Genomic DNA, 13,582 nt, shown 5'->3' with positions numbered 1-13,582 from the left:
AAAACTGAAATATTATTTTATAAAAATGGCATATCCATCCATTTCTTAGATCCAGTATAGTGAAGGAGGCTATGTAGATGGTTGGTCTGACAGAAGAGGATTCTAGGGAGAGGCAGGTGATCTGCTGTGACTCGTAAAGGGAGCAGCTGGAAGATGAATAAGATCCATTTTCTTCCGGTTATCCAGCTCAGGCCCATGAATGGTGTGATGGAGGGTGACAATCCCAGCTGACATAGGGCAAGAATCAGAGTACACCCTGGACAAGTCACCAATCTGTTGCAGGGTGACAAAGAAACACCTATGGCCAGATTTTAGAATTTTTGAAAGTTAGAAAAGAAAGAAAAGCTTTAAGATAACATGGATAATCCACAAAGGACCAGTTGGACCTCACCAGTCCTCCCAGTCTTCAGTAAAAATAATTTTTTTCTCACAGATGGTTAGTCATTTATTAGAGCAATCGTTAAAAACCAATGGAAATGACTTGTTTTTTCATATATTAATATATTATTAATTATATTAATACATAGTGATACTGTCTTTGGGTAATTTAGTATTTTAGTAATTCTAAACTTTTTAAACTGATGTGTGAAACTGCTGAAGGCTGCTTTAATGTAAAGTGCAGCCTGCCCACCTGGATCACATGAAGTACTTATCAGAGGCTACGTTTTTTTTTCCTCAGAGGGGAAGTGCGTTTCAGAATGTCCGGATGGTTTCTACGGCGATGAAGACTCCAATAACTGCGAGGAGTGTCACTCGGACTGTGTGACATGTAGCGGCCCCGAGGACGAGGACTGTCTGTTGTGTGAGGAGGGAAAGGCGCTAGAAAATGGAGAGTGTGTGTCTGACCATGAGGTCTGTCCCATTAAGACCTTTCTCAGCGGTGAGACTAATACTTGTATTCCACTAATCCATCTGTCTGCCCATAATGAATCAGGGATTTGGGCACTTTCACAGGAGCAGAAAAGAAATCTTGGAGGGTAATTGGTCTGTGTGCCACTGTCCCTGAACTCTGTACCAACTTAAGTACCCAAAAACAGAATGCATGTCAGCCAGACACAGAATTAGAAATAATTGATTGTGTGCGTTGAACATTTTGTTCCCTTCGCAAATTAGTTTGACAGACCTTAAACAATGTATGGTAATTAGTTTGAGGCAAGACATCTTAATTATTAGAAACTTAAATAACTCTGAGAAAAGTGCATAGGTTAATACAAAGATTGAAAACGAGCACGGGGAAATAAAGTTATTCTCAAACTTTAAATCTGAGCAGTGACAAAGCTCAATTTAAGTTTCAAATGAGTACTCGTTTTAGGTTTTAAGTCTTCGATAGCTTAGATAAGTTAGACAGATGAGTAATGTATCATCTGTTGAATCTAAATAAAAAGCAAAAGGACAAGTAAGGGTTTATCCATGATTATGTTGGAATTAGTTTTTCCCCACTTTGTGTGAACTGTAGCCGGCACCTCTGGCTGACTTCTAGCATGGTAAATGGTATGTCATCCAGATATGGGCCAGGCCTGGCGTAGATGGCACTGTTTATGTGATGGCATGCCATATCTGTCCCGATTGTGGTTTGGTTTATGTGGCCCAGGCTCATAGAAAACAGGTCTGGCCTGGACCTGGCATCAAGCTGGCACTTCTGACTGACTGATGTCATGGCAGAGTGTAAACCAGACGTGGGCCAGGTCAGGCAGTGATGTTCCTATGTGTTCCTATTTTCCTATTTTAGTTAGAAGACCCAAATGCCATGTTGCAATACTATACTGCTATAGTAGCCAACGTTTCAAATGCAGGTTTCTGAGTGTACACTTTATCCAAAACCTAGTGAGGGTTTACTCATGTTTACCACTGGGTGGCTGTAGTTCAGGAGGTAGAACAGGTCACCTACTGATCGGAAGCTTAGTGGTTCAATCCCTGGTTCCTTCAGTCTGCATGTCAAGAGTGTGAATATGTATGAATATAGTTAGGAAGCACTCAGTTTAGACAAAGTGTGTGATTGGGTGAATGTTGTATAGAGTACTTTGAGTAATCCACGAGAGTAGAAAGCGCTATATAAGAATCAGTCCATTCACTGTCTGAACAGAGTGTTGTCATGTTACTTTTGCGTTATTATGTTCCGGCACATGTTGTAATTACATGGCTTTATTAAGGTACACATTAGGCTGACATCGGAGGCCAGAGCTGAAACTGTTCTGGGCCAGCACAGGGCCAGCAGTGTGTCTGCAACTGGCCCGTGGCTGCACACAACTTACACATGGCCCACATACCGCAAAGAATGACGGCCCTTTGGTGGCCCAAACCAGGTTTGCCAGAGGTAATCAACACATGGGCCAGCACAGGACCACCAGTGTCTCTGCAACTGGCCTTGTGCTGGCCCATGTGTGGGCCACCTCTGGCAAACCAGATCTGGGCCACCAAAGGGCCGTCATTCTTTGCGGTATGTGGGCCATGTGTAAGCACATTGTGTGGTCCAGATCCGGGCCATACCAATTTTGCTATGTGGGATGTTGTGATCGAGGCATTTCAGTCAAAAGTAGAAGCTATGAAAGATTACTAAGCATACAAACTGACCACAGAACACAGATTTGCTGGGTCTGTCAAATAGTATAAAAGTTTCCAGGAAATTGGGATGAGAACTGTAGAAGTCACTGACAGTAAATAGTAATATTTTGACATTTTTACTGTTCAGACATGACCTAAAAATCTATTGAATTAAAACATCTTTGTAGATGTTTTAAGAGTTTGGACAGTGTTAGCCTCACCAGCTTCAAAGATGGTAGCTGTTTCAGTTTCACCAAGTCACCCAGTTGTGCTAATAAGCTGGTAGCTCAAGTTTTATATAATATATAAACTGTTTGAATTAGACTAAACGCAATATTCTAGCTTCCAGCGCATACACTTGTTGGCCACTTTTAGGTACACATCTACACATGTTTAAATATCTGTAACTGCTTATTAAAGCAGATATCAAATCTGCAACTCGGTGGATTTAGGCATATATAGACGGTCAAGATGACCTGCTGAAGGTCAAACTAAGCATCAGAATGGGGAAGAAAGCTGTTTTAAGTCACTTTGAATGCGTCATGCTTGTTGGTCCCAGACTGAGTTCACCTTCATTACTGAGAAGTGCTGTAGCCTGTTTGAGCATTGTTGCTGGTCAAGTGTCCAGCCCAGTACTAGCGAGTAAGCCTAATAAACTGTCCGATGAGTCTATAAGAAGATTGGCAACCATTCTCTGAGGTTTCAAGTGATTAAAACGTAATTTTGTTAACAAACACTTTCAGTACATGAATGAAGTTTTTCGGGCAGAATAAAAAAAATACACCTGGTTCTGGGTCAGTTTGCGTCTGTTATGTGTTGTGTTGTTAGATGACACTTTATGATGATTGTAGTGTTGTTGCCCTCCAGATGGGGAGTGCGAGGACTGCCACCCATCCTGTGAGTCCTGCGCTGGACCGGAGAAGAACCAATGTACAAAATGTGCAAAAGGTTTGTCACTGGTTTATTGTTTTTAAGCTGTTTCAGACCTCAGCAGCTTGCTGTCTGAGCTCTGAGCTAACAATGATGACGTTCATCTTTTGTTATTTGTCCTTCAGGGCGATTTTTGACCACGCAGCAAACATGTGTGTTAAAGTGTCCGGGGGGCTTCATTGCCAGTCAGCTGAGCGGTGTGTGCGAGGCGTGCCCTGCAGGTTGTTTGCAGTGTGTGGACGCTCAGCACTGCATCCGCTGCCAGAGTGCTCGCAAAGCTCAGTTGTTCCTACAGGATGGGCAGTGTGTTCAAGAGTGTGTGAGGTCAGGAGGTCGATCCTATTGCTGCTATCTTCTAAATGTCACACAAGATGTTTGAGGCACGTCTTCTGGCGAGCCAAAAATAAATGTCAGAAGATGCCTGTGATTTTGACATTTCCTACGTGATGTTCTATTAAATTTTTTATATACTTAAAGCCAGAACCCTATATTGATCTTGCTGAAGCTCCAAGCTATGAAGCTTCATTTAAACTTTCTGACCATGTGACCTTTTTTTACTATTTGCTAAGTGGCCTCCTTTACCAGTACATGTTATTCCTACATGGTTTGCAGCAAGAACAAAGCGAATAACAGAATAAATACAAACCTAATGGAAAGTATATTTTAAGTGTGCTGCCCTGCGTTTTCTACCTGTCCATCAAGCTCTGTGTTGCTTCCAATAGGGGCTTTCCTGCAGGCCAGGTTTGTCATAGCTGTGCACCTGGCTGTGCATCTTGTGCGAGGAATGCTACCCACTGCCTCAGCTGTGAAGAACCTCTTCTCCTACACAAGCACCAGTGTGTAGACAAGTGTCCTCCAGCACACACTGTGCAGGAGAGAGAATGCCAACCCTGCCCCTCAGCCTGCCAGGAGTGCGACCCACTCGGCGTTTGCACAGGTACTGAAATGCAATGCAAACTACGACAAATTCAGCTGTAGGAGCTTTTTCAGTCTTCCGCTTTTAGCTCTTTCTGTGCTTTTACTATTCTTTTGTCAGCATATATGACTGACTCCATATGATTACCAGCAGCATTACAACACAGCAAGCATTATTCCTTTTTTTTTTTCTTTTTTTTTTTCTCTTTCGCCTGTCCCATTTGGTTCTTTAGCCATCAGAATTGTTGTCTGAAGACCAACAAGGATACCCAATGGATTTACTTTGCCAAATGGATCATCGTGGCATTGCCGTATTGGTCCATTTGGTCGATCTTTGTTTTTATTATTTATTATATTTTATTTTCAGATGTTACAGACGGGACAGACATGAGTGAGAGATAGGAAAGGGAGAAAGAAAGAGGAAGGAAAGGAAAAACAGAAGGGGAGAGGGACAGTGAGAAAGGGGGGGAGAAAAAAAAATAAAAATCTCCTGGATCACCTGTTGAGAGAAGAATAGAAAACAAGCAAAAAAAGACAAAAAAAACAAAAAACAAAGCAACATACTAAACACAACACCATCGCATTAATCTAGCTAAGTGTAAACAGCAGTAAATACTAAATATTCAATGTTGTTGTGCAGCACGCAGGACAGATGTGCTTCGAAGTAGCAACCAAGAAAGGTGTAATTTGGGTCTACGAGCAGTGAACACCCGTGTGCATACCTGTGTGGATCAGCGCGCTTGTATTCCAAAGGTTTCTCCATGTAACGATCTGCTAGGGAGTGTGGGGGGGCCACAGCCCCGTCCTCCAGGGTGTGAAGCAGGTATGGAGGAGATCAAAACTCCAGACATCCAGAGGCCCCCAGAACACAAGAAACCATGGAAGACCAACAGAGGGGCAGCCGCGCCACTGTTCCAGTAAGAGCTGAGGAGAGTCCCAGATGAGGGTTCACTCAGCAGCCGTGGAGCAGAAGCCAGGGGGAGTTGCAGTGACGCGCCCGTGAGCTCCGCCGGCCGCCAGCTGCGCCTGAGTGACCGAGCCCCAGGCCGAGAGGCCGGGGGCACCCCACCCCCGAAGGGGCCCGAGCGAGCCCCAGGCTCCAGGCCCCGATAAGCGGCCGCCAAGGAGTGAGCCGGTGTGTACCTGGACGCCCACCCCCAGACACAAAGAACCACCAACGCACCGACACCTGAGGGAGTCCGCCACCGGCAGGGGAAGTGGTGGTAGGTGGAGATAGGCCTCCAAACCTTGGAGGGCCTAAGATGTCCCCAGAGAGGTGGCGTCTGATACCCAACCTGACATATAGACACAGACATACAGGCACACACAGACACAAACATCCATTCCCACCCTCATGCTCTCATATGCACTCACTCCACACTCAACCAACGTGGAGACAGACATAAAGAGACGCTGTACACACGATCACACTCCCCAAGCGTACTCTACAAACCGGGTCTAGGTACCCTTGCCCCTGGAGGGGGGAACTGCACCCAGACCCAGGTGGTGTTACCCTTTTCCCTGCGGTGGGGAGAGGCAGACCACCCCGACTCCGTAGCAGCAGGGAGGCCCCACGCTCCAGACCGCAGTCGGACGGCCAACTCCACCTAGCCCTCCCGCTCCAGCAGGCCGCAGAGAATGATTCCTGTACATCATGTTCTTTACAACTATAAGCATTTATTTTTTCCTAAAGCATTACTATGGGGTTGCCATTTAGTTCAATACTTTAAATAACTATTGGAGTGCAGTACAATTTCAAACACATCGTCACAATTCCCCCAGGTTGATTTGTGCAATCACATGGGAAAAAAAGTGCACCACCTTTAAGTTTAATGTTTTATTTATCGGGGCATAATTTAAAAAAAACTTCATAATAAAGAGTGAATAATTTTCCATATAGCTGTATCAGTCTCTCACATTGTTGTGGAGAAATTTACATTACATTGTTGCTTTCATTTATTAGGGTTTGTTTATGTTTCTGTCATCAAATTTCAGTTGAGATGTGGTTTTTGGCCGAACTATTGCAACACCGGGATCCAATTCAGTTTTACTTATATAGCTCAAGGTGCTTTATATTCTCATCCTTTTCAGTCATTTTTTGTAGATGTGCTGCTGTGCTTGGGATCATTGTTCTGTTGCATGGCCTATCAAGTTTTTTTGTATTTTGTCTGAGTGTTGCACAGTCTGACCTTCGGGTAAATTTGCTGCAGCATCCACTCCTGGGAGGATTGGCAACTGTGTTGAATGTTTTTTCCATTTGTGAATGATCCTTCTCGATGCAGAGTGATGCACTTGAAGTTGTTTGGAAAGGGCTTTACAGCCCTTCCCTGAATGATGGGCAGCAACAATTGCTTCTCTAAGGTCATTTTTGTTGCTGTAGACTTTCCTGCTTGTCGTGTGTTAACACACATCTGAATGCTCCAGACCAGCTGCCAAAACCTTTGATTTTATAGAAGATAGAAGGTAGTTTTTGTGTCATCTCTCAGACAAACAATCATTAATTACCTCTACCCCAACATTGTCTTTTTTTCCTATGCAACTTTATAGAGTTTTATAGCTGTTTCGATTTCACCAAGTCACCCCAAAGTTGACTAAATAGCAAAGTAGTTTAGTTATCTGTTGAGAACTGAACTCAGTAGATGGTGGAGACCAAAACAGAGGTAAAAATGTGGGTACATTGCACTTTTAATCAGCTGATGATCAGAAATATGACTCCAAATGATTAATCGTTTGTATCAAAAAATTTAGCATACTCAGAGTTTCACTTACCCTAACACCAGCAATCCAGCTCAGCCATTGCACAAATCTGTCTGTGAGCTCAAGCACAGCTTGTGCACATGAAGAAAGCAGTGTTGCTAGCACGACCAGTCGCAAACCACGGACAAAGTCTGTTGGCAGTAAGCAAAAGACCTAAATTAAAAGCAACACACTGGCTGCAGCCAAAGCAGCAGTATGTGAGCGAGGAATAGCACTGTACGGTATGTTTGATTGTTTTTTCTCTCTCTCTTTTTTTAAGAGCTCTATGAATGTGTGTCTGTTTCATGTGCTGCTGTCAGTAAGCGAGGCAGGAATCTCGCTCTATAATGCCAATTAAATGCCAGGAAAGAAAGGTGGCAAACAATGCCGACTGTGTCACTTAAAAGCTGTAACCCCATCAGCGGCAACCCTGACAGAATAAGGCTGATAGAATTAGACTTGCTCCCAGATGTGTTAAACTCATGTCAGAAATAAAAATAATAATTCAAGCACACAATAAGCTTACTTGAAACCTTTTCAAACAAATTTTCTAAGGGCAACGTGTACAAGGTTTAGACTCTGTGTATCTGTGGATGCCTTCTTCTCATTTCTCAGGTTCCTCACCTCCTCTCCTCGTGCTCCTCACAGAGATTTGGGAGGAGAGAAAGAGACACGAGGAGAGGCATCCTCGCGTCAGAGCCATCATTTTAAAGTGATCAATTAATCTTGACACGTGACACAGCTCCATCATCTTTCTATTGTTTTGTTAAAGCCTCCTGTTTAATGAACAGGGCTCATGACAACACAGTTCTACTTTTAATGGAATTTACAGCATAGCACAATGTCACAAGATGTACCTTTTTTAAATTATTTTATCATAGAACAGATGTTGAAGGGCAGGCATTGGATCGCACATTTGATCACCCTAAAAGGCTAAAATGAGTTGTGAACACAAAGGACTAGTGGGTGCAGTGTCCTCATCAGACCCTGGTTTGTGTATTCCAGCTGTGCCGCGCCTCACGTGCAAAAATAGAAGCAGCCGACAGACTGATGAGACTGAGGGAGAGGCGGGGCTATAAATACCCAGAGAATAGGTACAAATAATGAACACAGGTGTAACCAACCTGAGCCTTGATACACAAAACGCACATAAACGAAACACGGGCAAAACATGAACACTTAAACGGGAGAATCAGTTGAATACGGACCAAACCATGGCTGATAACATTGATCCTTGTCTGTTGAATAACAGTTGCTGATTTGCTTGTCTTCACATGTTGAAAAAAAAATCTGTTAAAGTACATCCAGCACTGATGACAGGGCTCTGATCCTTATGCATGCAGTAAATCCTTCCTGCATTTATGAGTGTTTTTGGCACAGGCTGTGAGGAGTATCACTTTCTCCACGAGGGCCTGTGCATGCTGGACTGTCCGGAGAGGTTCTTTGAGGACAAAGAGCAAGGGAGGTGTTTGCAGTGCCACCTGGACTGCGCTTTGTGCGACGGGCCAAACAGCAACGACTGTGACGCCTGCACGGACACAGAGGCCACCCTGCACAACGGGGCGTGTCTTGGAGCGTGTCCCTCCCATACCTTTATGGATGGTATAACAGGAGACTGTAAAGGTACGATATTTATCACACAGCAGAAAACACAAATCGTCTGTCTTGTTTTTTGTGAGCAGGACTGATTTGATTTGGTCGACTCCCCTCAGCAGCATAAAGTCGTGCCCCTTTATGTTTTTATTTCTTCTTATACACTCTGACCGTCAGTCGTTCAAAGCATGACAAAGACAACCCCATCGCTCCTGAAGTTGATGCTGTGTTTTCTGTCCTGTAGAGCGCCCTTCATACATTTTCTCAATTATATTCTCTGCTATGCCTGAGCGTGTTTCCCGACTGAAATAGCAGCGCTTCTGAGATGGTTAACAGGCAGCTGTCAAACCTTGAAAACAGCAGAGAGATGCCAAAGACAGTTCCCTCGAGAAAGACACACCGCTCTGATTTTGCTATTCAAAAACACAGAAGTGCAAAAATGTTGTAGGCGATGCCCTCTTTTGTTGCTGCTTAAAGTAGCTGCCAACGGAAATGCATCCACTTGCATGTACCTGTGTCTGCTGTGCGGTGAAATGGACAGAGTTTAATTTTGTTGCTGAAAATGTTTTCAAGGGTCATCCTGTAGCTTGAGAACCAAATATGTGGAAACCATTATATTTAATGAAATGTACAGAGCACCAGATCAGCTTAAATGACATTAGTCATCTAAAGGCACTCTGTATTTTAAGTATAAAGATAACAGCGTTATAGATAGAAACCCAATTATCCAATAATCCCCCCTTCAGCAAGCACTTGGTGGCAGACGGGCGAAAAACAAAACAAAAAAAAAGTCCCTTTAAAAGGAAGAAACCTCCAGCAGCACCAAGCTCAGGGTGGGAGGGTGGCCATCTGCTGTGACCGGCTGGAGGGGGGGGTAAGGGGAAAGGGAAGAGAGGAGAGAAGAGCACAGAGAGATGATAAACAACAAACAGACTTTAGCAGAACTTCACAAGAGAGAAAAACAAAGAACAGTGGCATGCAAATAGATGAGGAGAGAAGACTCAAGGACGGTTCAGGGTCATCTGATCTATAACTCTGAGCTTTATCAAAAGAGAAATAAACAAAAGAGCAACATTTTACTCATAATTTAAAAAGAGAGAGAGTATTTGTCTCCCAAACTCAAGCTCCAAGCTTCTTCTGCCTCTGCAGATGGCAGCCCCTCCCTGAGCCTGGTTCTGAGGTTTCTTTCTGTTAAAAGGGAGTTTTTCTTTCCCACTGTCGCCACTAACTGCTTGTACATAGAGGGTCATCTGATTGTTGGGGTTTTCTGTCTATTCTCTCTGCAGTTCCTAAGGTCTTGTATTTTAGAAAAATTTACAGTATTTTTCATATGTGTGTATATATATATATATATATAGTACAATACATGGCTTAATGTATGTATATAAGGTTAAAATAAGGTTATTTTATTAAATAATCTGATTCTGAGGTGGGGAACCTTTTCAGATTTGTCTGAGTCTGTATGGAAAGACACGCTTAAGTAAAACATTATATAACATTGTCATTGCAGGACTTTTACTTGTAAAACATATTTTGGCACTTAGTCCTGGCATGGTATTTTTTTTTATTCTTCTGCCTAATATGATTATAGTTTGGTGTCAAACTATATTAAAATGATATAGATATCAAGTCGAGATGGAACATTGATACTATCCTACTAAATTACTTCCTAATTCTGTTTCCAGACTGCAATACATCATGTCTCACGTGCTTTGGACCTCATGCTAGCTCCTGCACCAGCTGCAGAGAGGGTCAGATGCTGGATGGTAACAGCCAGTGCATTCCATCAGCCAGTAAGTGCTCGCCTCACCAGTACATAGACCAGCACGGGGAATGCCATCCGTGTCACAAATACTGCTACAGGTGTTCGGGTCCTGGCAAAACCCACTGCCTGAGCTGCAACCCAAGACATCTCCTGCTCAGTGAGTCGAGTTCTTTTTTTTTCTTCTTTTTTTTGGTAGAGCTAGTGATTTCTCTCAAGGCTGTGTGTCCTGGAAAGCTTGTCAGGCATCTGCGATGTTTGCTTAGCCCCCGTGATCGTGTGTTTGTTGGTACAGATGGCACCTGTGTGGATCAATGCCCAACAGGCTACTACGAGCAGGAGTCTGGGCAGAAATGCGAACCCTGCCACGCTTCTTGTAAGTCCTGTGTTGGAAAGCACAACCACGAGTGCCTCACATGTAAAGCCCACCTATTTCGAGAGGGCAAAGAATGCGTGGAGACCTGCCAGCACAGGTAGTTTAACCTGCCCCCCGTCCTTCTGCTGCTCATCCATCATATTATCACATTAAATGCAGTTAGACAGTGTAGCCGTTAACGAAAAAAGATCAGCATATTCACACAAATAGGTTACGGACACTGAACCGTTGCTCTTTAATTACATGGACAGGGTGCAATATGGAGGTACAAGCTAATTTGGTCAGACATTTAAATAGCCTATAAAAGGCTAATAATACTTTATTTTTGAGGGAGTAGGCGGTGATTAGGAGTCAAATTAATGTACCGTTAAACTGATATGCAGCTAAATACTCACTCAGAAAACACAAACAGGATATAAAGACTGTACAGACCAGCATGCAGACAATGCAGCATTGCCTAGCAATGCAAGAGTAATATTTGTTTTCTTTTTCTACTCTATTACGTTAGTATTTATAGATGTCTATGGCTAAATGTGAGTCTGAGTAAAGATATTTCCTTTGAGGAATAGCAAAGCTCTAATCTCATTTCTTTTAATTGAATGCAGTCTGTGATAACTTTTGACCATCTGTCCATCCTCTAGTCACTATGGAAACACTGCCTCAAGAATGTGTGAAAAGTGTGACCCCAGTTGTGGTGAGTGTATTAGCGATGAGGAGAACGGCTGCCTGAGCTGCGCTCCGGGCCTCATTTATTTGCGGAAACAAGGCCGTTGTCTCGCCTCATGCCCTCAAGGATACTACCATGACACTGTGCACAGGACCTGCGAGCACTGCCACGCCAGCTGCAGAACCTGCTCAGGTACAAGTGTCAGGAAAAGCTTCATGTATTGCATACACACACACACACACACACACACACACACACTCATAATATTTTGATTATACTATTTTTTCTCCATGTCAATAGCTATATAATCATTGGAGACTATGAAATGTGGTGAAAGTAACATTAAAAATGTTACAGACAGATGTATAGTACTGTAGATCACAGACTGTACATTAAAGATGTAAAGCCACCCAGACATCACCTGTTTATTTAAGCAGTGGTTAGCAAGCTGCACCCACAGACACAGACACCTGCTTTTTAATCTGACTACAAATAAAATGTTAGAATTTTATTCACCACAACTGAAGCACAGACTTCTTGTTAATAGTACAATTAACTGCACAGCAGGTGATGGTATTTGTCACTTAATTACATTAAAATGCAACAGAGGACACTCTACTTCAATAAGCAAATGTGAGGAGTAATTAGCATCTATGTAAATGCTGCCCACTAAAAATGATATCATATATCACTTTTAATGAGTGAGATGATAAAAAATAAAGTAAAAAAATGTAAAGAAACCAGTGTTGCCATATATACTATGAAGCCTGTTAAACTATGAATTATTTACTACTGCAGTTAGTGTATGTGTGTCAAAAATAAGGCCCAGGTGGCAGAATCAGCCAGGCAAAGACTCTAATCCAGCCCACTGACTGGCTTTTGAAAGCCGGAAGGTATACATTTTGGACTTTTAACTGTATTGTCACAAGCTTAGCAGCTTTGATTACAATTAAATGACTACACAGGATTAAATATATACTTCTTCTTTACACTGACAGAAAGGAGAGCTTCACTGGTCCAGTCTCCTTAACATCAGAGTGGGCTGTATGTGGCCGACAATGAAAAACTGTTTTGACATCCCTGTTATAAACATAATAACGTGCCATAATTAACCCTCGCGAGTTTGAGAGTGAATAATTCTCACAACATCATGGACCAAAGTTTTAACTGTGATTGATTCAATGAGTGAATCATCCAGCCTTGGTGCATAACTGCAGTGTAGCATTTTAAATAAGAAGCTGTAGTAGGTTTTTTTTTTCCTTTGGGGGGGTGAGTCTCCTGTAAAACATGACACTCCGAATCATTTCTTTTTTATTTTGTTAATGGTAGTTTTCACTCAGTGCTTGGCACCTTACTGAAAAGTTGCTTGGCTCAGAAATGGCTCAGATCGTTCGCCCTACGCTGTGTCATCTTTTCTGTCACAGGAACACGACTGCTGAGAGTGAAAGTCAGTTTCTGATTTGATTGTTTTTTGCGCTGTAGGCAGTTTCAAGATTCAGCACTAAAATCAGAAGGGGAGGAGGAATTTTTATATTTTTCTTTATACTCCCACCATGCAAATCACACTCTGCTCACACACCTCACAGCTGTGAAAAAGAAAGGCCAAAAACATTTTTGTGCCAATTTGTAAACATGCTTTTTAAAACTGTAAAGGACAGCTTAAACCAGCCATTAGCAGCCATTCAGTTACAGTGGTGTGAAAAAGTGTCTGCCCCCTTCCTGTTTTCTTTTTATGTTTGTCACACTTAAATGTTTAAGATCAAAAAAAGACACACAAAATGCAGTTAACAAATAAGGTGTTTATTATTAAGGGAAACATTCCAAACCTACGTAGACCACAAGTGACTGCTGTGCAGGAATTTTGCCGCACTCATCTTTGCAGGATTGTCGTAATTCAGCCACGCTGGAGGGTTTTCGAGCAGGGTTTTTTAAAAGTCATGCCATAGCAAGTGCCCCACCTGAATGGGACACACACCTTCCAAAAAGTTCAATTTTTGTCTTGTCGGTCCACAGAGTGTAAGAGATTACAGGATGACCCCAACCTCAACAACAGGACCAGTCT

General features: G+C 42.8%; 1 protein-coding gene across 1 annotated transcript in view; it reads left to right on the top strand.

Moving 5' to 3' along the window:
- pcsk5a (proprotein convertase subtilisin/kexin type 5a) overlaps positions 1-13,582 on the top strand; it is a 40,320-nt gene that overhangs the window by 20,085 nt on the left and 6,653 nt on the right. Inside the window, exons 27-34 of the mRNA XM_085279936.1 lie at positions 680-880; positions 3,409-3,489; positions 3,597-3,795; positions 4,194-4,408; positions 8,503-8,745; positions 10,401-10,637; positions 10,773-10,950; positions 11,495-11,712. Of these exons, the coding sequence (XP_085136062.1) occupies positions 680-880; positions 3,409-3,489; positions 3,597-3,795; positions 4,194-4,408; positions 8,503-8,745; positions 10,401-10,637; positions 10,773-10,950; positions 11,495-11,712 (1,572 nt within the window). The remainder of the gene's footprint in view (positions 1-679; positions 881-3,408; positions 3,490-3,596; positions 3,796-4,193; positions 4,409-8,502; positions 8,746-10,400; positions 10,638-10,772; positions 10,951-11,494; positions 11,713-13,582) is intronic.

Source organism: Mchenga conophoros, linkage group LG7 (assembly GCF_057382185.1).
Source record: "Mchenga conophoros isolate Kocher_MC1m ecotype Shallow Benthic linkage group LG7, M_conophoros_male_GT1.1, whole genome shotgun sequence".
NCBI lineage: Eukaryota > Metazoa > Chordata > Actinopteri > Cichliformes > Cichlidae > Mchenga > Mchenga conophoros.
This window is presented reverse-complemented; position numbering and strand designations above follow the sequence as displayed.